This window comes from Lontra canadensis, unplaced genomic scaffold (genome assembly GCF_010015895.1).
Source record: "Lontra canadensis isolate GAN:19392208 unplaced genomic scaffold, GSC_riverotter_1.0 scaffold75, whole genome shotgun sequence".
NCBI lineage: Eukaryota > Metazoa > Chordata > Mammalia > Carnivora > Mustelidae > Lontra > Lontra canadensis.
The window spans coordinates 985824-1011134 of NW_022631069.1; the positions used below are offsets into that span (position 1 = coordinate 985824).

Here is a 25311-nt window from a genome sequence, read left to right on the forward strand (position 1 = left end):
GATAGTGACAAAGCAAGGACGGGGGGGCAGTCCATCCCCAACATCTAAGCACAAAAGCGTCTCTGCCAATCAATCCTGTCGCATAAAGGGGTCCACTCTTATAACACGATACTCTGGAAGGGGTCAGATGTCAGTCTCCCATTAACAGCCTTATTAGTGATTAACAGCCTGGGTGACAGCCTGGGAAAGACCCCAGGGCCAGGGAGGGAAGGGGGTAATACGGATGATCTTCACGTGCTTTGCAGCGATCCCCGAGCAGGAACTACTCAGGGCTACCTATGCCGCCGGGTCCACACTCTCTTTAATTACAGGGTTCTCCCAAGTTTCTGTAACAAACCACAGTCCTTAATAATTTTGCTCTATTTCCTATGGCCACACAGAGAACTCGCTGCTAGAGACCATTTCACAGATAAAGAAACCTGTAGCCCACAGGCAATGATGGGTGCTCAGAGACATCAGAACTTTCAAGCCACCTGCTTCTTCCTCTCTGCTAATGCTCACTGCTCTTCCTCACATGCTGGCCAAGTGCTGAACCAGGCTCGGGTGTGTATCTGTAGTAGTGGGACACTCTCTCTCTCCGTTCCATCTGGGGCCAGCTCTGGCTGCAGCTCTGTCCCCTCTGGCTTATACCTGCTGGTCCTCCTTGGATCCACTCCTCAGACGGCATGACTCTTCTACAGACCGCCCGTTAGCTATCTGATGGCCTCCCAAGTCATGATGGGGTTTCAGAGACCCCAGTGCCTTCAACCCTCCTTAGGAAGTACAGACATGAGCTTCTTACCACCACCTTCCATCTCCGGAGCTTGCAGTCTCACAGAGTATGTGAGATTCTGACATGTACAGAGCGTGAGGAATGTCACCTTCCTTGTTCTGGAAGCCATACTTCTTTTAACGTGGCCAAAAGTCACATTACCTTTTCCATCAGCCATGCCACCATTAACCACACTGCATTTTTGTCAACTGAAGGTCTCCTGCCCTACAAAACTTTTTAACAACACCTCTACATCCAATATGTGTTTGGTTGCTGTTGGGGCTCATTTTAGGGCACTTATGGGGATTCTAGCTAAATTTCCTATTAGGATGGCCAATCATTCTAGCCTTCTTATCTCTTAGGATCTGATTCCACACTATTAAGAATTACCCACTTCTGCCTGCTTCCTGCCCCCCAGGCCGTTGATGAAAACAGTGGAGAAGGCAGTGCACTGCACCGTCTTATACCATCTCCCTCCAGATTGAGACAGAGCTATCCTTCAGCCAGTTACTAAACCATTAGCACCAAGCTCATAGTCTCCATCTTAACCTCAAGGGTATCATGAAAGATCTCACCAATGTCTTACTCAAGTCCAAATTTCCAAACAATGTAAATATCCATTCTTGAGGAAATGGCCAAATAAAAAGCAATTTGTCCACACAACAGAATTCCATGCAATAGTTTACAAATATGGTAAATTTATTTGTTCTAAGACATACATTTTTATCTTAACACCATGTACAATATTCTATTTTCTATAGGCATAGGATCCCTCTACAGGCAAAGAACTGTATGCATTCCATGTAAACGGAGAGAAAAAAGTCTGAGATGATACACACCAAACAGGTGTTACCTGTGAGACCAGGACTAGGGTGGTAATCAAGGAGATAAGAATCTATATTTCAATTTTTGTGAAGATTTATTCACATCTTACGTGACTAAAATACAATTTTAAAGACTTTATTTATTTATTTCAGAGAGTACACAAGGGAGTAAGATCAGAGGGAGAAGCAGACTCCCCACTGAGCTGGGACCCTCATGTGGGACTCGATCCTGGGACTCCAGGATCATGACCTGAGCCAAAGGCCGTTTCTTAACCAACTGAGCCATGCAGGGGTCCTAAATCATCCAGTTATGAAGTTATAAGAGCCCTAAGGATGACCCTGATCAATCAATTTAATATTGGTTTTCAAAGAGAGAACGAGGGTGATTTAAAACAACCTGTGCTTAGCAAACACTTATCATTGTTTCCTGCCTGGACACTGATAAACCATCTCTTTCACAGCTTGTTCAAGAATCTTCCTCCCTTGCCCTTTAGAAAACCTTGCTCTTCCCCAAAAGCTCAAATATCAACGGAGGAGCTCTGGATGATGTCGTTCAGTCATCTGTCTGCCCTGAGGCAAAATTCATCTGGACCCAGAAAGGTTAGGGAGCTCAGTCAAAGTGCCACCTGGGCCACTCCGAAATGACCAGGACTGCTGGCAGGGTCGGGGGGTGGGGGTGGTGGTGACCATTCCAAGGCATGTTTCCCTGCTTTACAAAGATTACATCCCAGAAGCAAGACAGCCTACAGTGAACCCCCAGAGACATCTGGACAGAAGAACCCGCAGGGGAGCGGCGAGGTGCTGCGACAGATGAAACCACCCACACCCTCAAAGCTGCGCCGGGAATGTGGTTGGGTGGTACCTGGTCTGCCCAGACACCAGGATTCACATTCAGGAGCAGGCGCAAGACCTCTCTGAATCAAACACATACCCCAGGGTTGAGGACTCGCCTCCCTCCCTGGGCCACTCCGAAGCCCGCCGCAGCTGCTGAGTTGCTGAACAGGGCCAGATGAGCAGAGAAGGTGACCAGTCACCTCCACAACTCAGGAAATGAGGCGAGGCTTTCTGTCTGGGTAAGTCACTGGCCCAAAGTTTCAAGTCCCTGAGAACGAAGGCTCCCAGTGAACCAGCAGAGGCCGTGGGGAAAGGGGAGCCACGTCTTCCCCCAAGTCTCTGTGTCATCAGCAAGGCGCTCCCGTTTGTCTACTGCACTCGGAGTCATACTTAACTACAGGCCCCTGCTATTTGAGTATCAGAATTCTCTGTGAGCTAAGCCTTTCCCTCAATCCCTCACAAAACAGGAAGGGAAAGCGCTCCTTGTGGCGCATGGCACCTGGCCAGCCCTGCACAGGAGGGCCTGGCTTTGGTTTGTCCTCATGATCAGTGGATCCTGCAGGGCCGCCTCCCCCTCGTCCAAGGATCTAGAAAAATGTGCTGAGGCTTAGGAAAGTGGTCTGGCCAGCATAAATAAATGTGGTGGGGGAGCAGGGACACGACGGGGAGGAAGAGGTTCAATGCAGTACCACGGGAAGCCTATCTGGGCTCTTGTCTACCTTCCATTTGCTGGAGGCCTGCGCAAAAACGAACCAACTCCAGACGTCAATATAAAATTAAGGATTAATCGCTAAGGTTCCCTTGAACTCTATGAAGCTGGGCCGACATGGAGAAAGGGAGGAAGAAGGGGAGAAAGGGAAAATGCCATTGCAGCTCTATGTCAACTTTTCTAGAAATGATCTGGCTGTCAAAACTGTTCTCCTTTCTGTTTCACGAAAGCCTTCGCGGCCGCAGTTTGAACACACCATCCCCCCAACAGCGAATGGTGAACCAGGAGAGAACAAGGAGACGTCCACAGGCCCTCCTGGCCACCCCATCACCAGCCCCAACGGGTTGTCTCCTGTGGTTCTACGGCCTCCCCCTTTGCAAGGTCTCCTGAATGGGCCTCAGGGGGTGACAACCCTCCCTCAACCAGAAGAACCATGGAGTTCCCAGAACAGGATGAAACCGGGTCCTAGGAGGAAACGGGTCAGGAAGGATTTCTGAGCAATAGGTGAGGTGATCGAGCCACCACACCTTAACACCATCTCACAGCATTCACAGCATCACTGCTCTGTCCGTCCACACTGTGGCACGGAGCTAGAAGATGAATGAAGGACTGCTCTGCCAGAAGGCTGCACATTTGCTCCTGTTTCTCTGAATGATACAGGCAACAGACACAGGCAAACAAAGAGCCCTCGTGGCAGGCGAGGAAAAGATGGGCAGGCTGCATGACCCCACAGCTCCGCTGGGACCCAGAGCTGAGGCACCTCCACCAAGCGCACCCAGACTTTGAGTTCAGGTGTCCAGAAGGGCAGCCAACACTCCCCTCCCCAGCGCCCGCGCCGACTTCATCAGGGACTCTGAAGGACGGTCAGACCCTCCGAGGAAAAAGCCTTCACCTTCTCTCAAGCAAAGCTGCCCCTCCCGAGGAAGCCCCACGTCAGAGGGGCTCACCAACCTCTTACCTTCATCCCAAAGGACTGCATCCGGGTGGCCACCTCTCTCCCAATTCTGCCCAGGCCAAGAATTCCCAGGATCTTTCCATTTAGCTCTGTTCCCATGAACTGCAACCAGAGAAGCAAAAGGCAAAGTGGCCAAAGTAAGCACCACGAGTGGGACCTCGGCCGCTGAGCGGGGAGGGACGAGGCAAGGCTGGCCACTCACCTTCTTCCGTTCCCATTTGCCGTCCTTCATGGAAGCCGTCGCCTGGGGAATTTGCCTGCATGGACAGACGCAGGCTCAGTGGGCCCATGCAGTCCTGTGACATGAGTTCTGCACAGCGCCCCCCTCTGACGGTCATTCCCCCAAGCTCAGGCTGGGTCTGCAGCTCAGGGGCAGAGACACGGAGGAGGGTCAAGGGAATTCAGCAGAGGGAAACCCAGCAGTGAGACCTGATGTGGGAGTCCCAGGATTTTTGTCTCCAGCTCCCAGGACTCTGGAAGAAGGCTCTGATTCTACCCCAACCACTGAGTGACTCCAGGCTGGTAAAAAGAACCAACCCTCCAGGGCTCGTGGATTAATGAAATGGGGGTACCAAGGGGCTCTGATAACATCAGGTGCTCCAGAAGTCCAAGGATTTTTGCTTTGCTCTTCCATCCAAGGCCGCAACCTACACCCTCCACTGAATCAGCGGACAACTGAGAACTTACTCTTCCTTGCGAGTTTCTTAAGCCCCTAAGGCTAGACTGGGTGGGTGGGTGTGTGCCAAATCCATACCAGCTCCTGTCCCAAAGCAGCTCCCTCCCCAGCCTATCTCCTCCTCTTGGTTAACATGGGGGTCCTAATGTCTGCTCTATTTCAGACACTCCATGAGAAACACTCAGACACGCTTTAGCCCATGTCAAGCTCACCCCAAGTGCACGGAGAGACAACTGGGGGCTTCAACCCCTTGTACAGCACCATCCCACCGGAAGTAGCTGAATGGCCCCAAAGCCGAGCACGTTCCCAGCACAGTCAGCCTCCTAAGGATGTAAAAGCAGTCCTTCCTCCCAGCCACAAACTCAAGAGTGGCATGTGTACATGTATATACGCATGTGCGTGTGCGTAAGGAGGGGAGACTCCAACATACTGTTTCCATGCTCCATCTCACTGAGTTCTTATAAGAGAACATTCTCTCATGTCTACACATTGCCAGGACACGCTTCCATCTGAGGATCGGGTTGAGGGGAGATCTGTGCTCCTGCAATCTCACAGGCAAACTCCCAAAGCTTCAGTGACGAGCCTCATGGGGAAGAAGCTCCATCCCGCTGCTCTGCCCATCAGGCCCCAGGAGAGGGTCCTTGTGTCAGCCATGTCCCAAGGGCAATGACCTTGTCGTGAGGAAGTACTCCCTGCTCAGCAAAGCGAACCTGCTCCTACGCCCCTGACCAAGGGAGACAGGGCCCAACCACCGCCTCCCACGTCTGGCTCACGCCCTGCGCTCTGCCCTCCTGGGTCCTCAGTGCCATCCGAGAGGGCAGGTGGCACTGGACATCCCCAGCCCCCTCCAGCTGCTCATGGGTCCTCTCCAGCCTTTAGCACTTCAGGGTGCTTGCTCACCGGGCATCTGGGGAGGACGACGAGGTGGGCAAGGGGCTTACCGAGAACCTAGCGGTAGCCATCCTGACTTACAGAAAGAGAAGGTAAAGCGGGTGAGATGAAAGCTATGGAGGTTGCCTTCCCCTCTCTCCCTCTCTGTGTCACTGTTGTTCCCCTGCACTTCAGGAGCTTCTGCCGTCTGTTCAAAGTCCCCCAGTGCGAGGCCCATCCAGGCACTCCCTCCACCCACATTGCTCAATGCTCTCAAGCTTCCAGCCACAGCACCCACTCTGTTGTCACTGTCCTGCTGGGAAAACAGTCTGAGCAGACACACGAGAAACCACAACAGACTGGCCCTTCCTCCTTTTATTTATTTATTTGTCAGAGAAAGAGAGAGAGCGCGCACACAAGTAGGGGGAGCAGCAGAGGAAGGAGAAGCAGACTCCCTGCTGAGCAGGGAGTCGGGCATGGGGCATGGGGCTCGATCCCAGGACCCCTGAGATCATGTCATGACCTGAGCTGAAGGCAGATACTTAACTGACTGAGCCACCCAGATGCCCCTAGGCCATTCCTACTTAATAGGGTGCTTAGTTCTTAATTTTGATGCATCTTTGATGAGTGAAATTGTTGGATAAGAGGTTGGAAATGGGGCATTTCCTCGAAATCATTCCACTTTATTTTTATTTTTTTAAATTTTATTTATTTATTTGTCATATATATAGAGAGAGAGCACAAGCAGAGGGAGCAGCAGGCAGAAGAAGAAGTAGACTCCCTGCTAAGCAAGGAGCCCAATGTGGGACTTGATCCCAGGACCCTGAAACCATGACCTGAGCCAAAGGCAGATGCTTAACTGACTAAACCACCCAGGTGTCCCCTTTACCTATTCTCTTAAATAAAGCTGGTCCTGGAATAGGACAAAAATCATTCCTGGCTCCCAAGTCTTTCCTTCCATCTCCAGAAAAAGAGTAAGAGAATTAATTAGATGGAGAGCTACAGATTAGTCACTCAAAAACAGAAACAAAAACACCACTGAATTTAACAGCACAGGTGAAACCAGCGCATGAGGCTTCTCCAGGGGAAATCTATTCAGCCCAGATGTTCTGGAAGACTCAGACAGCCAGCTCACGGGCCCTTTCCTGGCTTGGTCCCTTCCGCTATGCACACTGGCCCTGCTCCTCCCTTTCTCCAGTTTCCTCTTCTCTTCACAGGCCGGTGAGTAGCAGTGAATACTTAGGAGCTCAGGTAGAAATCTTGGGGAGGAGTTAGAACAAAGGTCAACTCCTCCAGACCCTGTCCCTGAAGGAGGGAGAACAAGTCTCGGGAGGGGAAAAGAGTAATTTCTCAGACCCAGAAGTTTCAGGCCCAAGTAGAGATGTAGAGTCCTGGTTGCCTGGGTCCCCTGGTTTGAGGATTGAGGGTCTGTGAAGGAACCTAGCAGACTCCCTGCCCTCCCCACTGACCGCACAACGGTTTAGTCAACATCAGTCCTCAATACAGTCATTCTACTGCCCAATACAAGAAGAAGACTCAGGCCCATTCTGTGCCATACCCAGTGGTTCCTAGGTTGTCCCCTTCTACTCCAGAGGCCGACACCCCCAGAATTCCTGCTGTAAGAGCAAGACATTTGACCATTTGGATTCCCTTGTGTTAAGAATCCACAGGTAGGGGGGCGCCTGGCTGGCTCAGTTGGTTGAGCGACTGCCTTCAGTTCAGGTCATGATCCTGGAGTCCCAGGATCAAGTCCCACATCGGGCTCCCTGCTCAGCGGGGAGTCTGCTTCTCCTGCTGACCACTCTCTTCTCATGCTCTCTCTCTCTCAAATAAATAAATAAAATCTTTAAAAAAAAAAAAAAAGAATCCACAGGTAGGTACAGCTTTTACTCCATTCTATCACAATAAAGATATGTAAAGCCAGCGACAGAGGTAAGCCCTGGAGGCCAGGGCAATCAGTGAGGGACACAGCCTAGCCAGGGAACCCAGAGAGCTTCCTAGATGAACTAACAGTCGAGCTTAATCTTGAAGGATAAGAGTTACCCAGGGATGCCTGGGTGGCTTAGTTGGTTAACCATCTGCCTCCAGCTCAGGTCATGATCCCAGGGTTCTGGGATCGAGGCCCGCAACCAGCTCTCTGCTCAGTGGAGAGCCTGCTTTTCCCTCTGCCTCTGCCTGCCTCTCTGCCTACTTGTGCTCTTTATCTCTCTGTCAAATAAATAAATAAAATCTTAAAAAAAAAAAAAGAATAAGAGTTACTCGGATAAAGATGATGGGGAAGACTTTAGTTAAAAATCATATATCACTATCTCAATGTTAGTTCATTGATTGTGACCAATTTACTCTACTAATGTCCGATATTAATAATAGGGAAGACTGGGTATGAGGTGTGTGGGCCCTTCTACTATCTTTACAACTTTTCTTTACATCTAAAGCTCCCCACAAAAAAAGTTTATTAAAAAATCCCCATGCCATATTTCACTCCATCCCAACTAAATACAAATTTCTGGGGTGCATGCCAGGCATTAGCATTTTTTTTAAGCTCCCAGGTGATATCAATGTGTAGCAAAGTCTAGGAACCTCTGGGGTATGAGAAGTCTCTGAGGTACAGAGGCTGGTACCTTTTGGCATTAATTCACTCAAAAATGTTCCAAACTAAATAAAAAATGTTGAGCACTGTTTGTTTTCTACCTATGTGAAGTTGGATTTTTAATAATGAGTATGATAAAAATAAAGTACTGGAAAGACTCAGGGGGAAAAAAAAAAAAAAAGATGATGAGGAAGAATATTCCAGGGAGCAGAAACTGCATGCTCAAGGTTTAGAGGTTCAAGAAGCCAGAGGATGGCATGGACTGCAGGAAATGCCTATGGAGGAGGGAAAGACAACACTGCAAAGGAGCAGCCACACAAGTGCCCCTCCCCCACCCGATCCCTTCTCGAGAAGCCACCTGTCCTTTGTGTGCCAGAACAGGGTATCGAGTGTTTCATAAAGGAAGGGTGGCCTGGAAGGTTCTTGGCAGTGCACACAGTGCCCAGTCAAAGTGTTTCCACCCTTCTCCAGGTCACTTCATTTAGGGACACAGGGACACACCAGAGGCTGTTTCTGCTGGGAAGACGGGGACTTACCTGGCCAGGCACATGATCATCCCACAGGTGAGCTCCGCAGCACTGAGGCTGTTCCCATTGGGGGTGCTAAAGATGGAAGAAGGAAGGAGACACCAGTGGGTCCAGACCCCATATTCCCATTCCTGTCCAGACAGAAACCACCACCCTATGCCTCCCACCTGGGCTCTCCGATGGACACCTGCCCTAATCCCAGGGCTGGAGGGAAAACCCCCACCCTGGCTTTATGTTGTCACACCGAGGGACTCCAGTTAGGGAAACACAGCCGGCCTCTCTCCCCAAGCTCACTTCTCCCAAGGCCGAGAAGTGCCTCACTTGATTGGGAGATACATGTGTGGCTCAGCATTTCATTTTCCTCCTGTTTCAGGATCCACCTGCCTACGGGGAGCACAGATTCCTGCTGCTCCCAGCCATCACTCATCCTGAGGCCGTGCCCCAGATGGGTGAGCAAGCCTATCAAATTCAGGTCAGCCCACTGCCCACACACCTTCATCAAGCCGCCCAGCCCGGGTTCTGTCAGCAACAAAGCTAGGATTTTTATCTCCACCTGTCTGACTTCTCCTCCTATCTCTCAGCAAGTTCTGAAGCGAGAAAGCTTCCTAACACCTTAACACACGGGGCCATGCTGACTCGGCCCACTTCACAGAAAGGAGAAAAGAGCTGAAACCCATGAAACTATTTTCCCTTTCTCAAAGGCTCTTTTGTTTGTTTGCTTGGTTTGGAATAATTTATTATCATACATGTTCACCCTCCTTTTTCCTCTATTGGATCTTTTCACCTCTGGAAATGAAGGTTACAAGGAGGGAAAAGTCAAGAGATCTTATCCTCCCCCCCCCCAAAATAAAAAAAGGCAAGAGAAAAGGATTCTCAGAGTCCATCCTTTCACCTAGCTTCCTGCCTAACCCTGCGAACCAGCTGTACTGGGATGCAGGAAGGGTTGTAGTGCTGGGGGGCGCTGCCTCCGTACCCAGGCCAAGAGGGTAGGAAGCGCTACCATTCCACCTTCCCTCGGCTGGGTATTCACCTCAGCCCGATGACCAATTAACTCCTACGCTATAGGAGAAGTGGAGGCAAGGGAGAGAACGGTTTTGAGGACACTGAGCCTCCCAAGGGAAGAGAATGGGCTTGGGGACGAAGAAGCGGGCGACAATTACCTTGCCACACCATCTAAGTGCCAGACAGGAACGAGCAGCATGTGTGGCCAAGGCCTGGCGTGCAAGTCACAACCTCTGCGCTGAGTTTCTGCAAAAACCGTTCTAGGGAGGACCCTTTCTCTCTAGGTACCGGAGTGTGAAAAGAAAAATGGGGGTCCTGGTTGCCGAAGGGTGAGGGGCCGTGAGGAAGGGAAAGAATGCAGAGCCACTCAGCGGGCACACCCCGTGTACCTGCCTGGGGCGGGTGACCAAGCAAGCCAGAGCTAACGAACACCGGGCTCCAGCCAGAAAAACGGAGAGTGCTGGGGCAGGAAAGGCAGCTAAATTCGCTAATGTTCTTCTGATTCCCAACCAGGCTACAGTTCAAATGTCTGCAGAGCAGGTTTGTGAAGGGATCTGAGATCACAAAGGGAGCCTCCTTGTCGAGAACCTGGGGAACCCCAATGCTGTGAGTGCGGACCACCTGTCTGGACTCAGCCTGGCCCAGGCATCCTTGTGGATGACCCCGCCTTCTCTAATCGAAAAGCTCCCTCCCCCTGCCCGGTGAGCCTCCACCCTCACCCCTGCCGAGCTCCACGACTTACTTCATGACCAGAACGCCCTTCCTGGTGGCAGCTTCCAAGTCCACGTTGTCCACGCCGGTGCCCGCCCTGCCCACCACCTGGAGCTTCTCTGCGGCGTTGATGACATCCGCAGTCACCTTGGTGGCCGAGCGGACGATGAGGCCTTCACAGTCCTGAGGCAAAAGAAACATCTGGATCCACAGTGGGTCCTTAAGACCTCCTAGCCCCTCTTTGCCCAAAGTGAGCGTTCCTGCATGCTGGCTGGGTGGATAGCTTCAGAGAAAGGAAGTGGATGGCAACCACACCCAGAAGGGGATGCCAAGCAGGCAGGTCTGGGGTCAAATCCAAGCTCCATCCCCTATGAGCTACGACCCTGAGACATGGTCTCCTCACATGTGTGAGGAGGAAATGAGAAAGGACAGGTACAACCCGATACGCTCTCTGCCTCATGCTCAGTGGACAGCACCTCCACCATCGGACACGGTGTAGCTGAAGGGGCGAGGCGGGACTGAACTCTACTTTGAAAGCCCCAATGACCAGCACATGGAAGGCACTCAGTAAGTACCAGCTGGCTGAATAACTAAGACATGAACAAATGATAAACTGTTGAAAGAAAGACACTTCCTATAATAGAGTCCAAAGTAAGGGCAGGAAGGGAGAACAATTAAACTGGTCTATAGCTGCTCAGATACGCCAGCAATTTTGGACTCAAAATATACATATGCAAAAAATAAGTATTTTCTGGATTCATCATAGCTGCTTTTCTTGGGCTAAGCTAGCCCCCAAGACAGTCTTTCCTAGGCTGATCCAGAATCCAGTGATATCTTCTCAGAATAAGGACGTTGTTGCCTGAACACCCAAGAAGAGTCCCCAAGAAATGGAGAGCAAGCAAGGACACGCTCTGTCCCAAAATGGCTGTCCAAGGTTGGTAAGGAAGCAAGTGTTGTTGTAAAAGCAGCACGCTGGGGACCAGGACGCTGGATGTGGTCACGGTGCTAAGTCACCCCACCCCCATTCCTGGTCTTCATTTATAAAATAAGAGGGTTGGAAACCTCAGGTCATTCTCACATCTGATCTGACACCAATGATGTAAACATCTCTGCAATTTCCATAGACAGCCAGATGCAGGACCCCTCCCAGTCTCCCCAAGCCCTTTCAGGTCTGCAGTTCGGCAACAGAGCCTCAGAACGTGACGCTCCAAGCAACACATAAGCCTCTGGTCCGACTCCATTTCAGAGATGAGACACTGAAGCCCACCAAGATTAAGGATGCCCATGTCCCCTCCTCCTGTCCTTTCCATGCCCTCCTTCCATCTACTGGGTGTCTGATCAGTATGCATCCGGCATCATGCTAGACTCTGTCAAGCCAAGATGAAGAAGTCACAGCTTACCCTTCAAGAGGCTCATAGTGCCAGACACCCCAAAACTCACCAGTACACATGTATGTTGTGATTTCAGAATATATAAGGCCACAGACATGGAAAGGTTAGAGCAACCAAACAGGAGCCACCCCATCTGGGCTAACTGCCAACACTGGCCAAGGCCAGGGGAATCTTGAGGGTGCTTGGAATTCCTCCCTATAAAGCAGCCTAGTTGAACATCAGCCAATGCCTGGGCAGACGGGGACACTGCTGACTATCTCACATTCAAGTCCACTGCACTTGGCTCCAAAGAAAAGGCTCCCCCTGCCTGGCCACCTACTACCAACTTGGCAAGGCACAGTCAAATTCTCTTCCATGAAACCTTTACCAACAACTCTGGACTCAATATCGCACCCTCCCCCGACCTTTCAATCATCTGTTTTACGTTCGGGTATCCTCTGTCTGACCTCCAATTCGGTCTCCTCATCTATATTTTATATCTCTAAAGCAGGGTTATCTCTATAGCTGATGCTAAAACACTTCACTGAATACATGAATTCAGCGATTTGAGAGGCTGGTGGAAACCTACCCTCACCATTCTCCCCACACCACCTTCCTTCCCTAAATAATTCAAATGAGTAACATGATCAAAAATCAACCATGGGAAATACCTTCTCTTGACTGTGATAAGGAGGCATCAGATCTATATGACAGCACTCAAGAGTTTTATGAGCATAAGAATAAGGAGAGAGACAGGAGAAAAATGTTCTGAAACTGACAAACTGATCAAGAGAACTAGATAGGCACCTGACAAACAGACCCATGTATGTCTGGGACAGACAGACAAACCCATGTATGCCAAACTGATGGGGAAAGGAAGAGCTATGCAATAAAAGGTATTAGGAAAAATCAGGAAAAAACCTCACTACAGATTTTTAAAAATCCAGAAGAATTAAAGAATTTTTTAAAAGTAAGCATTAGTAGAAAATATAAGGGGATATTTTTATGATCTCAGGATGGGTAAGCTTCATAAGCAAGGCATAAATCCCAGAAAGCATAAAAGAAAATACTGATAAATTTGATACTGATAACTTTTCAAATGTCAATTGTTTTTGTTGTTTTTTTTTTTTTTAAGTAAGCTCTAGGACCCATGACCCCCAAAGATCAGAGGTGCATGCTCTAGGGGCGCCTGGGTGGCTCAGTGGGTTAATCCTCTGCCTTCGGCTCAGGCCATGATCTCAGGGTCCTGGAATCAAGCCCTCTCTGCTCAGCGGGGAGCCTGCTTCCCCCCTCTCTCTGCCTGCCTCTCTGCCTCCTTGTGATCTCTCTCTCTCTCTGTCAAATAAATAAAATCAAATCTTAAAAGAAAAAAAAAAGAGTTGCATGCTCTACCAATTTTCAAATGTAAATTTCTCATGGAAAAGATCCCATAAACAAAGTTAGACAAGTGATAGGCTTAAAATGGGGGAAAATCCTTGCACTATACATGACAGAACAAAGATTCATCACCAAAAATAATCAAGGCTTCCTATAAATCATTTTCTTAAATGCTGAAGATCCCAGTGTAAAAACGGACAAAGGTCCTAGTAGGCAATTCACAGGAGAAATACAAAGTGGCCAGTAATTTATAAAGACTCTTAAACTGCTAGATATCAAGAAAATAAATTTTGGGGGCACCTGGGTGGCTCAGTCGGTGAAGCATATGCCTTCGGCTCAGGTCATGATCCCAGGGTTTGGGATCGAGTCCCAGCATCAGGCTTCCTGCTCAGCAGGGAGTCTGCTTCTTCTTCTCCTTCCCAGTTATGGTGCTTTCTTTTGCTATCTCTGTCTCTCTCTCAAATAAATAAATAAAATCTTTAAAAAATAATAAAATGTAGATTTTAAAACGTGGGAGTTTTTAGGCATCATACTGACAAAATGAAAAATGGTAATAGTCAATGTCGGTGAGAGTGCAGGGAAAAAGGATTATAAATTGCACAACCCAGAGAGAGCAATTTGGTGGTGTGTGAGCACATTTTCAAGGTGCATTCCTTCACCGCCAGCTCTGGTACCTAGGGTCACTGGTAACACACTGAGGATGTCAAGCTTCCTTGGAAATGATCAGTCCAGGACCAAGGGCCAACTGACAAGAAGCAGGCCTGGAGCAGGACCACCCAAAGGGTCACGATCTTCTCACCTTGGCGCTCTAGTATCAAATTCCTGAGCCCAAATCTGAGGCCCAAGTCCTCTTCTGAGGGGCCCCAAGAATCTGGCCTCCTTGAATGCTTTCTCCAAAAGCAACCACCACCCTCCCCAAACCTTAGGAATCTGTATTCCAAAGTGGGGGCTGCAGGCTTTCCAGGACCCTACCCCAAGCTCACGGGCCTAGGACAAGCACAGAAACATCGCAACTAGCCTTGAACAGGCCCAGCCTTGATGCTTACTCTGAAGTAAGCTTACTTTGAAGCCAGAAATCTGAAGAATCTCCAGTCGGACCAGTAGAGATGTTCATTCAGATCTCCCCTGTCCCAAGCAGGGAATTTGCCTTTGGAGACTCCCCTTCAGTCGATCTGGATCCACACTGAGCGCCACATCCCACCTGCCAGGACCCACTAGCTTTCAAGGTCTCCTAACACCCTCTGCCACCCCCCAGTTCATTAAATTGCATCACCAATTGATACATTCGATTAGCACATAATGGTGACTCCTCAAAACCCCTGTTCCCCCTCCCCCCATACCATACCCTCCTCAGGTCACAGCATCCACCCAGGCTTGGCCCCACACTGCCTGCTCCTCTACTCTACTTATGCAAACTGCGGGCCTTTAAAGCACATCCTCCCACATCCTCAGTGCTGTCTGCCATGACTACGACTTTCTTTTCCCCTGTGTCCTGCAGGCCATTTTGGCCCCTCTCAAAACCTCACCCATTCTGCTCTCAACTGCTCTCCACAGCTGCCTTAGAGCTGGAAAATGGCCACTCTTCTGCTGGATTTATAGTTGTTCCAGAAAAACTATGCTAACTCAGTAGTAGAAAGCCATTCACATCTCTCAAGTTCAAACACGCTTCCTTCCCCCCCCCCCCCCCCCCCCCCCACCCAGGACAACAGATTGGCCCTGAGGGGGACTCCAGCATGGCGGGTGCCTCTAACTTAAATCAGACGCAAAGCCAAATTCTCCAGGTCATTGTTCCCCAGCCAGGCAATGCGGGAAGGAATGGTTTGGCACAATATGCATGTTTCTGATTTAGTCAATGTCTATTTAACTTCTGCAAATTAAGCCCTAATGCAAGGGCTGAGAACTTGCTAATTTTTTTCAAAGATTCATTTATTTTTAGCTTAGAGAGAAAGAGAGTGCACACACTGGGGCAGGAGCAGGGCAGAGGGAGAAAAAGAATCCTCAAGCTGAGAGTCCAAGAGTTTTGTGAATTCTGAACACGATGCCCCGTGGTTCCAAGCCAGTGTTTTCCAAACGTTTTTGACTACGACTTACAGTAAGAAACATACGTTTAAGTTGTGATTTTATACTCACAAACCACACAGGCACCACCACTACCCATATAACTGAAACAAATTTCAGGACACCCTACTAAGCCTATCTGCCTCACTTCATTTGTTTTTTAAAATGCTAATCACGACCAAGTAAACCAACATCACTACCCACCAATGTGCGATGACTCGCTTGGAGTCTGAAAAGCCCCATTCTCAATTGCAGGGGGCGGGGGGGGAGGTGGTAACTGTACTTCCAGACCACAGAGTGAGCGAGAGCAGACCGTGTCTGCCCAGAACACCGAGGTGTGGGAACAGAGGCCAGGCCTGGGCAGGCAATGTGATCAAGAGTCCAGCGGTATTAAAGATTTCAGTGGGCGAAGGCAAGGGGCACTACGTATGCGGACACCTCTCCACCCAGAATGAAAAGACACAGTGTGGACATGTGGCCCCTCCAGTGGGCTGCCCAGGTGGGCTATCCTGCATTCTGAAGCGAATGTTTTACAAAGACAGACGGAAGGCTGGGGGCTCCCCTCACAGCCCAGCCATGACACCAGCCAGCAGACAAACACTCCTCCCTCCTCTCCTGCTTGGAGTTTTCAGGGCCTTTAAAATGTCCTCCAAGTTGCAGGCCAGACTCCAGCAACCCACCCAGCCAACTTCCCAACTTCATGGAACCCCCCCCCCACTGCTGGAGAGGACTTCCGTTCTTCTCAGTTCTGCCTTTATCCCACCTGCCCCCCCTCCCTAGAAATCATACAAATTCAGATTTCTAATTTCCACAAGAAAGTTGCAAAGCCCCAAGTGAGGACACTCGTCCCAACCTGGTGCTCTGGCGATCTGGCGATCTGGCAGAGAGGTGAGGATCAGAGGCAGCTCTAGAGGCCACGGCACTGCCTTCTGGCCATTGCCCTGAGCCAAGGCCACTGACAACACGCATACAAAAGAGGAGGGGACAAGCAGAAGGTGCCTGCCTCCCGTCCATCCTGCTCCAAGGATCAGGTCGTGACCCCTGTCTTCCCACCCAATTTAGGTTAATCATCCCCCTTTTCTCTACTTTCAGAGCAGCAGAGCAGGCAGGGGCTAGGCTGCTGGGTGGTCTCCCTTGGCACTCAAGTACTGTGCCATCTGTTCAATCCTGGGGTGTCCTGGGGGTGTTGGTCAGGCTCCCTAACTAGTCCAAAAGCTTCCTGAAGGCAGGGACTCAGATGCTTCTCTAAGTACAGGACAGTAGGGGACTTACTCTCTTAAGTACTCAGATACAGCACCATGGCGGTGGAGGGGGTGTGGGTGGGGGGCCGCATCGTGTTGAAACACAGCAGCAGATAAAAGGGAGCACAGTTTCTATGTGGTTCCGGCACAGCTGCCTCTGTGGTGTCATTCAAGGGGCCCTCTCGGAAGAAAATGGAGGGGATGGAAGGGGGCGGGGGTTGAGCGAGGTTGGTAGTAGGCGGCAGAGCGGGGCTGTGGGGGAGAGAATCCACTGAACGTGGGACATCAGCCCCCGGGCGTGCTGGGTGCGGGAACTGGAGTCACGAGCTCACAAAGTAAATGTCCTGCACGAGGGCACCTTACAAACATGGGAGAGAAACCTCACAAGTCTTACAAACAGGACCCTTAACAGGGAGAGAAGGATCTGAAGTAGACGGCGCCAACTATGCAGCACGACAAACTGATACATGTCTGAGAATGATTTGCCAAGAAACAGAAATTTCCTGGGGGCGTTTGGGATCGGAGTCTGATTCCTGACCAGCGACTGAGGCCAACGGTGGGGCAGGCGGGCAGGAACTAAGCCCGAATCCCTGAGAGGGGACGGGAGGGTGCTGCGTGGGCGGCCCGGGGACCTCCGGCGCCCCCTGCCTGCCCCCCCCCCCACTTCCTCCGACGGCTCCCTGGAGGCCGAGGGGCGGGGAAAACTCGCGGCGGTCTTGCATCAGACGAAAAGCGGGTACGGCGTTTGCTGCCCTAGCCCAGCCGCCTCGCCTGCAGTCTCTCCAGCTGCCACGAGACAGGCTGGGGCCCCCGGGAAAGCTGGACTCGGCCGGACTAAGCAGGACTTAGTCCGGGAAGGATCGCGGGTCCCTGGGCTCCCCGCGCGGAAGCCCCTTTGGCGCCCCTTCCCCCCGCCGTGCAGGGCTGCCAGGGCCACTGTGCGCGAAGGCTCTGGGGAGGCGCACGCTGGCATCCCGCGGGCAGCCCGCAGGGCCAGTTGGAGCAGCCTGCACTTCGAAGCGCTCGCGGGAAGCGAGCTAACGTGAAACACGCGGTTGCAAACTGAACGCAAAGTTTGCATCCTGCAGCTCGCCACAGTTTGCTTCTCCCTCCCCCAGCCCCCAATCTCGGGAGGCCCCAGGATTGACTGGAACCGGAGACGGGGAGTGGGGGCGGGGCGCGCTGGCCCCGGCGCGGGCCGGCGGGTTTCGGCAGGAGATGCCAGCGAACCCTTGTCTCTCTCCCGCTCGTCCTACCTGCAGCTCGGCTATCAGCTCCTCTTTGCTCAGGTTCTGCTTCTCCACCACCTGCAGCCCTCCATCTTGCAGGATCTTCCGGCAGCAAGGGTCCAGGCTATCACTGATGAGCACTTTCCGCAGATTTGCAAAGGCCATTGCTGGAGTCGGCCTCGGAGTGGGCCGCTTGCTCGCGGGGCAGAAGCACCTCAGAAGCTGTAGTTCCGCCTGCCGGGCTGGTGTAACCGGGCAGGATTCTTGATCTCCCGCTCCCCTTTTATCTCCCCCTTCTGCTCCTACCGCCTCCTTTTGATTGGACGAAAATACTCGAACTCTCGGAGACTCCGCCTCCTCCTCGAGGCTCGAGCCTTCAGTTCCCCGCCCACTTTATTATTCTCCAGCGATGCATTTCTCAATCTCAGCGAAAGCCGTTGCCTACGCCGGGTGAGCATGGAAACACAATTTGCGCTGACTAGCTGATTCATATCTCAGCCTGAGAGAAATGTTTCAAGCTCACTTTTTTCTTCCGAAGAAAAATTCCTTCACAAGCATTTACTGCATGCACCTGTTATGTGCAAGGCACCGTCCTGGATAGTGAAGAGCCTGGGACATCCTCTGGTGGGCTGACACCGAGGGTACCAAAGGCAGACCGGAAAATTACATAGTGAAAACCAATAGGAAACTTCCTGAGACCTCACAAAGCGGTGCTTAATTACAAATGAACCATGCCTTGAGAATTATGAGTTTGAAAGAGAACAGAGACCAGGATGCATTCAGAGCAGCCAGAATTTGCGTTCAAGTTCCCCATTCTCCTCTTCCTCCACTTTCTCTGTAATTAGGAAAAGACAAAAGGATGTATGATGTCAGTCTGATCTAATTTGTATATGACCAAGGAGACACTTCCCAGCTCTGAACTCCTTTATGTTTAAACCCCACAACAAAACGTGCCTATCCTATGCCCCTCTTTCTGGAAATACTGGCGGGGGGGTTAAAAATCCATTTGGGGTTATTTAAGGCCCTCTAGGATCAGAAGCAGAGGAGAAGCAGGCGTGCTCCTAGGTGAATGAGAATTCAGTTTATCCAGCAGCGAGCTATCCTCAGCCAGCGTGCGCCCTGGTCCTGAGAAACACCCAGCTTCATCTGGGAGCACCAAGAAGGCTTCCAGCAACACTGCCTTTCATAAGACACTCTGATCCTCCTAGAAGTCCAGGACTCTGAGAAGACCTGAGGATATGGTGATAAGTAAAATATTATCTGCCTTCAAGCTGCTCTTTGTCAATTGTCTAATCTTGAAATAACCAGGGAGAGAAGAAGTGACACTTACAGAGGCCCATGGCGTGAAGACTAGCTGGAGGAGATGCCTAGGGGTCCCGGAAACCAAAGTGCAGAAACATCAGCCTGCCCAGCAGGGGCCTTGCCCTGGGGAGGAGTTGAACCACACTCCAAAGTAATACAGTGGCCCTGAGTGACTTTTTAGGTGGGATCTGCTTATATTAGCTGAGCTGAACTCTGGCACTGCTAATGGAGACAATATCTCTCTGCACCGCTCCCCTTCCTCCGCCCCATTCCCACCATTCACCCCTACCTCCAACATCAACTGTAAGTGGAGGATTTTGCTTGTACAATCAGCCTAGGAGCAGAGGAAATACTATCTCCCCCACCCCATGTTATGGCTTCCATCCATAAAATAGGAACTTTGGCCTTCTTGCAAGTATTAAGAAAATAACTCTGCCATTCTCTTAAGACCCCTCACTCCCTCCCCTCCCTGAGCCCCAGCCCCTTGGGAAGAGAGACATTCTGATTAGTGAGTTTAGGAGAAAGGTCCTAGTGGCAGCCCAGGCCAGCCCCTGCTTAGTTCTGTCTTTTGGAGCTGAAACCCACAAATAATGTGCCCTCCCCTGCTTCCTTGTGTAGTGTGAGCCCATCAGGCCCCCCCACACACATCTGAGGGGGCAGGAGCCACAGCGGTCCAGCTACTCTGTCTTTATAGGATAAGGTCCATGGGAGAGAGGGAAAGGGGAGAGGTAGGAATCCTATTTTTTTACTTGGAGCCGGGCTGTGATCTCCAAAGTCACATTAGGAGTAATAAAACCTGTTTTGATAAGTAGATGATGAATTGTCATCTGCAAAACAGGCACATCTGAATTTGAATCCCAGCACTGACATTACTGATTATGTGAACTTGGGCAAATTACATGGTTTCTCTTAGACTCTGTAATATGGGGCTAATAGGAAAATGCTTACTTCTCTGTAATATGGGGCTAATAGGAAAATGCTTACTTCATAAGATTGTTGTAACAATATGCAAAGCACTCAATGAGTCCAAACTGTAATGCTTGGCTTTCATTCATTCATTCATTCATTCAATCAGACAACCAACACATTTATTGAGAGCCCGTTATGTGCCGGGCACTGCTGAGGGTGCTGGGAATGAAACTTTGAAGGGGACAAACATGGTCCCCGCTCTCATGGAGCTTATGTTCTGTTTGGAGCCAGAAAATAAATAAGTGAAAAATGGAACAAGATAACCTCAGGATGTGAAAGTATGATGAAGAATACAAAACAGAGTGACATGATAGAGAGGCTGGGATGTGGGGGCATCCAGGTTAGAGTTTACAACCGGGAAGGGGCTTTCCAAGAAAAAGATACTTCTGTTGACACTGAAATAAGTCACTTTGCAAAGAGTGGAGGAAAGAGATTCTAGGCAGAGGGCAAAGCAGAACAAGTCTGGCACATTCAAGGAACTTGTTCCCAGATATTCCTGTAGCACTTACTGTGTGCTGGGCGCAATGCCACGGCCCGGGATAACAATGCTGAACAAGTCACACTCGGTGCCTGCCCTCCGGGGACTCGTGGTCCAGCACGTGAGTGTGTGTGCTGTGTGCTGTGTGCAGCCCAGTCGGACAGTCAGGAAAATCTCTGAGAAGAGCAGCACTTAAGCTGAGATCTGAAGGTGGAGGAAGAGCCAGGGGAGAACATTTGGAAGAATGTTCAGGGGGGAAGAGGACAGTAAGAATAAAGTCACTTGGGTAGGAAAGATCATCTGTCATACAGAGATGAAAGGGGGAATGAGGTATGAGATGAGATACAGAGATCAAGAGACGACAGAGCCCTCGGGCCATGTAAATAGTCTGAACTTCTGTGGATACAAATTAAAAACTGGCTCAAGGTGTCTGAGAAGATCAACGGTAGACAGAAATGAGCTCAGACTGGTGTCATTGGCAATCTGTCTCTCTCCCCTTCTCTGTTTTATCTGACTTCGCTTCATTTCCAGAAAAGCAAGATGTGACAAGAATGTCACCAGTTAACAAAGACTCTAAGATTCAGTCAAAAATTCTTAGCAGTTTTGCAATCCTAGAAGATTGTACTCATTTTCTAAGAATTGCCACAATATTTTCTCTCTCTTTTTTAAAGATTTTTATTTATTTATTTGGCAGAGAGAGAGAGAGAGAGACAACGAGAGAGGGAACATAAGCAGCGGGAGTGGGAGAGGGAAAAGAAGGCTTCCCATAGAGCAGGGAGCCCAACTCGGGGCTTGATCCCAGGAACCTGGGATCATGATCTGAGCTGAAGGCAGATGCTTAATGACTGAGCCACTCAGGCACCCGCCACAATATTCTCATACCTGATCCTCATTAGGTCAACAGGGGTCATGGTTCCATCCCTGAACCTATCCCTGAGGCCGGGGGAATGGATATGCTGACTGGTCAGTCTTGAGGAAAGCACCCACTTCACATCTGAGGAAAGTTTCATCTGGAATATATGCAAAGACTATGAGGAAAATGGGTCCTCTGAGGAAGCTTCAGGGTACTAAACCAAAAGAAGGGGAGTGGGGATTGGAGGGCAGGCTGGCAACACCAACAGCTGACCACTCCACCAGGCTGAGGGGGTTAGATTTTATTTGAAGTAGGATGGGAAACCACTGAAGTTTAGTTATAAGGAGGGCAAAGTATTAAGTTTTAAAATGATCATTCTATATTTTACACCCAAAAGACTCCTTTTTACAGTGCTGTTTTGTCATTATGATAATGATGACAGTGAAAACCATGACAACAGCGATTAGCAGAGAGGTGGGTCCCTTGTTTGGCACCTGGAACGACTCAGTGAAGCACAGTCAGATCTTGAAAAGGCAGCTCTCAGACAGTGAAACTAATAGGAATCAATGAATGGATGAAGTTAACCACCTGAGAAAGGAACCCATCCTGAGCCAGTAAATGTCTGAAAAAGTTTTGGGAGCAACCAGATCAAAATTAAGAGAAAAATACTCTTTCATCCAAATACTACCAAATATTAAAAAGAAAAAAATCCTCTTAGCTAATCAATTGTATTGTAATTTTTCCGCAGGAAGAATATATTAATGGAAAGGCTGGTGTGCATGTTCAAAGAGATGGTCCAAGGTGAGTCTTGGCTTTTACCCAGCACTGTTCCAGAAGAGAGGAAGACTGCATGTGACAGGTGTGGTCAGTAGCAAGGTGTACTTTGACTTGGTACAGGGAGAATTCTCCAGATTTTATCATAGTTTGTATAAAAAAATCCCTTCTGATTCTGCAACTCCTTTCCTTTGCTGTTCTTCTGAATACCTATTTTATTTTCCAGATAACTTGATTTCAGTAAAGGATTGCTGAGTGGATCTGTTTCTCACCAGATCCCATAGTCAGGTCCTGTGGCAAAAGGAGAAACAGGCAGAAGCTAAAAGGCTGTTTTTTTTTTTTTCTTTCTTAAAATAATTTTTTATTTTTTATTAAAATATAATGTATTATTAGCCCCAGGGGTACAGGTCTGTGAATCGCCAGGTTTACACACTTCACAGCACTCATCATACCACATATCTTCCCCAAAGTCAATAACCCAACCACCCTCTCCCTACCCCCCTCCCCCAGGCAACCCTCAGTTTGTTTTGTGAGATTAAGAGTGTCTTATGGTTTGCCTCCCTCCTGACCCCATCTTGTTTCATTTATTCTTTTCCTACCCCCCAAGCCCCCCACCTTGCCTCTCAACTTCCTCATATCAGGAAGATCATATAATAATTGTCTTTCTCTGATTGACTTATTTTCCTCAGCAAAATACCCTCTAATTCCATCCACATCAGCCCAAATGGCAAGATTTCATTTCTTTTGATGGCTGCATAGTATTCTGTTGTATGTATATACCACATCTTCTTTATCCATTCATCTGTTGATGGACATCTAGGTTCTTTCCATAGTTTGGCTATTGTGGACATTGCTGCTATAAACATTCGGGTGCACACGCCCCTTTGGATCACTACATTTGTATCTTTAGGGTAAATACCTAGTAGTGCGATTGCTGGGTCATAGGGTAGCTCTATTTTCAACTTTTTGAGAAACCTCCATGCTGTTTTCTAGAGTGGTTACACCAGCTTGCATTCCCACCAACAGTGTAGGAGGGTTCCCCAAAAGGCTGTGTTTTGAAGGGTTCCTGTCAACAGGAGAATGCTGTCAAGCAACAAGGGTTGAGGGAATTAGGCGTAGTCACTAGATACACAACCTCCCTGTTCATGAACACAAGAGTAAGAGGGAGCAAAGTATTTGACCCCAAAATAGGCACTATGGCATGTGGATTATTTGGAACTAAAGGCAATCAGGACCCAGCAGTCTCAAGAAGAAGAACTATTAGCAGAGACAACTTCTTATCTGAAAGACCTATCCACATGGCAGGACAGCAACAAATTATGAAACATTTGCTCTTCTTACCACCCTGTGAATTACCCTCGCCCCCTTTGAAGCTCAGGCCTCTATCCTATTCCTTAGCTCAGGAGGGTATATAGTCTATCGCATGATTTGACCTTGGGTCTCATATTCTACTAGGGCTTTGACACATATATAATTACACTATTTTTCTCCTGTTGATCTGTCTTATGTGAATTTAATTAATATGCCAGCCAAAAGAATCTAGAGGAGTAGATGTAAAATTTTCCTCCCCTGTAGGAGAATTTGGGTTTATATTTTTGTCTCTTGTGAGTTAGGCTAGTGGTAGTCTCTAAAGCTCTGATCGACACAACACTAGCTTCCCTCTGAGATCTCAGGTTCTCTTCTCAATACTTTTAACTACAATGTCTCAAAACCTCTTTAGGTCACTGAACTCTCATAGAAGCTGAGGAAAGCTACAAACCCACTCACCTTCTAAATTGTGCATACAGTTTTTGGAATTCACATACCTTTTATAGCCTACTCCTGGGCCTCCTAGGATCCCTCGAAACTCTTGTTAGATGCCCATATTTACATGGATTAGGCATGGTAACAACGTGAAAAATAGTCATAGTGATAATACAAATATTTATTGATCATTTTAAAGTGCTAGCTAGCTAAGTATAACTCAAGAAATCTTCACAATTCTATGGTATAGGTGCCACTATTTTTTGGTAAGTCTGAGACACATATTTAGCCCAGCTTTACAATTTAGGGAAGTAAAATGACTTACCAAAAGTTACATGACAATAGGTTGTAAAGTTATGATTATAGCATTTCCTTAAATCTCTAGACAGACTTCTAATTGTGCTGTCCTCACGTTTTTCAAAATAAAATAAAAAGTCCTCCTTTCTCTAAAATAGTATACTCAATTTAGAAATAACAATACAGGTGTGCCTGGGTGGTAAAGTCAGTTAGGTGTCTGATTCTTGGTTTTGGCTCAGATCAGGTTTTGGCTCGGTCTCAAGGTCAAGAGATCCAGCCCTGCATGTGTCCCTGCGCTCAGCGTGGAGTCTCCTTAAGATTCTCTCTCTCCCTCTCCCTCTGCTCCTCCCCGCCCCATGCTTGTGTGCTCTCTGTCTCAAAGAAATAAATAAATCTTAAAAAAAAAAAAAAAGAAACAATACAATATGCCTTCATGTTGTAGCTACTTTTTTTAAGTAAACTCAACTCTAATGTGGGGCTTGAACTCACGATCCCAAGATCAAGAGTCACATGCTCTATCAACTGAACCAGTCATCCCTGTGGGGTACTCTGATTGGATGGGGGGGTCACCAAATGTGGGGCATCCCAATTGGGTTGGGGCTGGCAGGACCATTGGTGAAAGAATTTGCTTGAGGCAAAACAAAAGAAAAAGTTTATTGAATATGCTGTAAGGGAGCAGTGGACAGGAGAGCTAAGGTCTACAACCAGGTCATGGTGAGAGGCCGCCGCTCTACGGCAGAGTGAGACAGTATGGGGACATAGGGAATTTCCCATTTTTTTTGGTAATTCTAGGAACTGTGCCTGTTGTAATTGGTTACAACAGTAACCAATTAGGATCAATGGCCATTTTGAGGCGGGTCGTTTAATGAACCCCTTTGCCTTCAGCTTGGTGGTTACAGTGGGGCCTTCTGCCTTGCTCAGGTGTCCATTGCTCAAGCCTATTTCCCAAAAGTAGCCTCTTCAAGGTGCCCCTCGAATGTTATAACTATTGACGACAGGCAGAAATCAGGATTCTGTGTTGCCTGAGAAATTGTCCGAGACATTGATATTTACTGAGAAGTGTGAATCTTGGTCTGATAAGCTGGTCTGTGATGGCTCCCCAGAGATGTCCACACCCTAATGCCCACAACTGGAAACTACCTTATATGGTAGAAAGGACTTTGCAGATGTG

The 25311-nt window shown here is 49.0% G+C and overlaps 1 protein-coding gene across 1 annotated transcript in view; it reads right to left on the minus strand.

Annotated features, from left to right (window-relative positions):
* Positions 1-17983, minus strand: part of PHGDH (phosphoglycerate dehydrogenase) — a 31031-nt gene extending 13048 nt beyond the window's left edge. Inside the window, exons 1-5 of the mRNA XM_032881307.1 lie at positions 17752-17983; positions 10481-10632; positions 8746-8811; positions 4276-4330; positions 4077-4175 (exon numbers count right to left, since the gene is read on the minus strand). Of these exons, the coding sequence (XP_032737198.1) occupies positions 4077-4175; positions 4276-4330; positions 8746-8811; positions 10481-10632; positions 17752-17889 (510 nt within the window). The 5' untranslated portion in view covers positions 17890-17983. The remainder of the gene's footprint in view (positions 1-4076; positions 4176-4275; positions 4331-8745; positions 8812-10480; positions 10633-17751) is intronic.
* Between the last annotated feature and the right edge of the window lie 7328 nt (positions 17984-25311).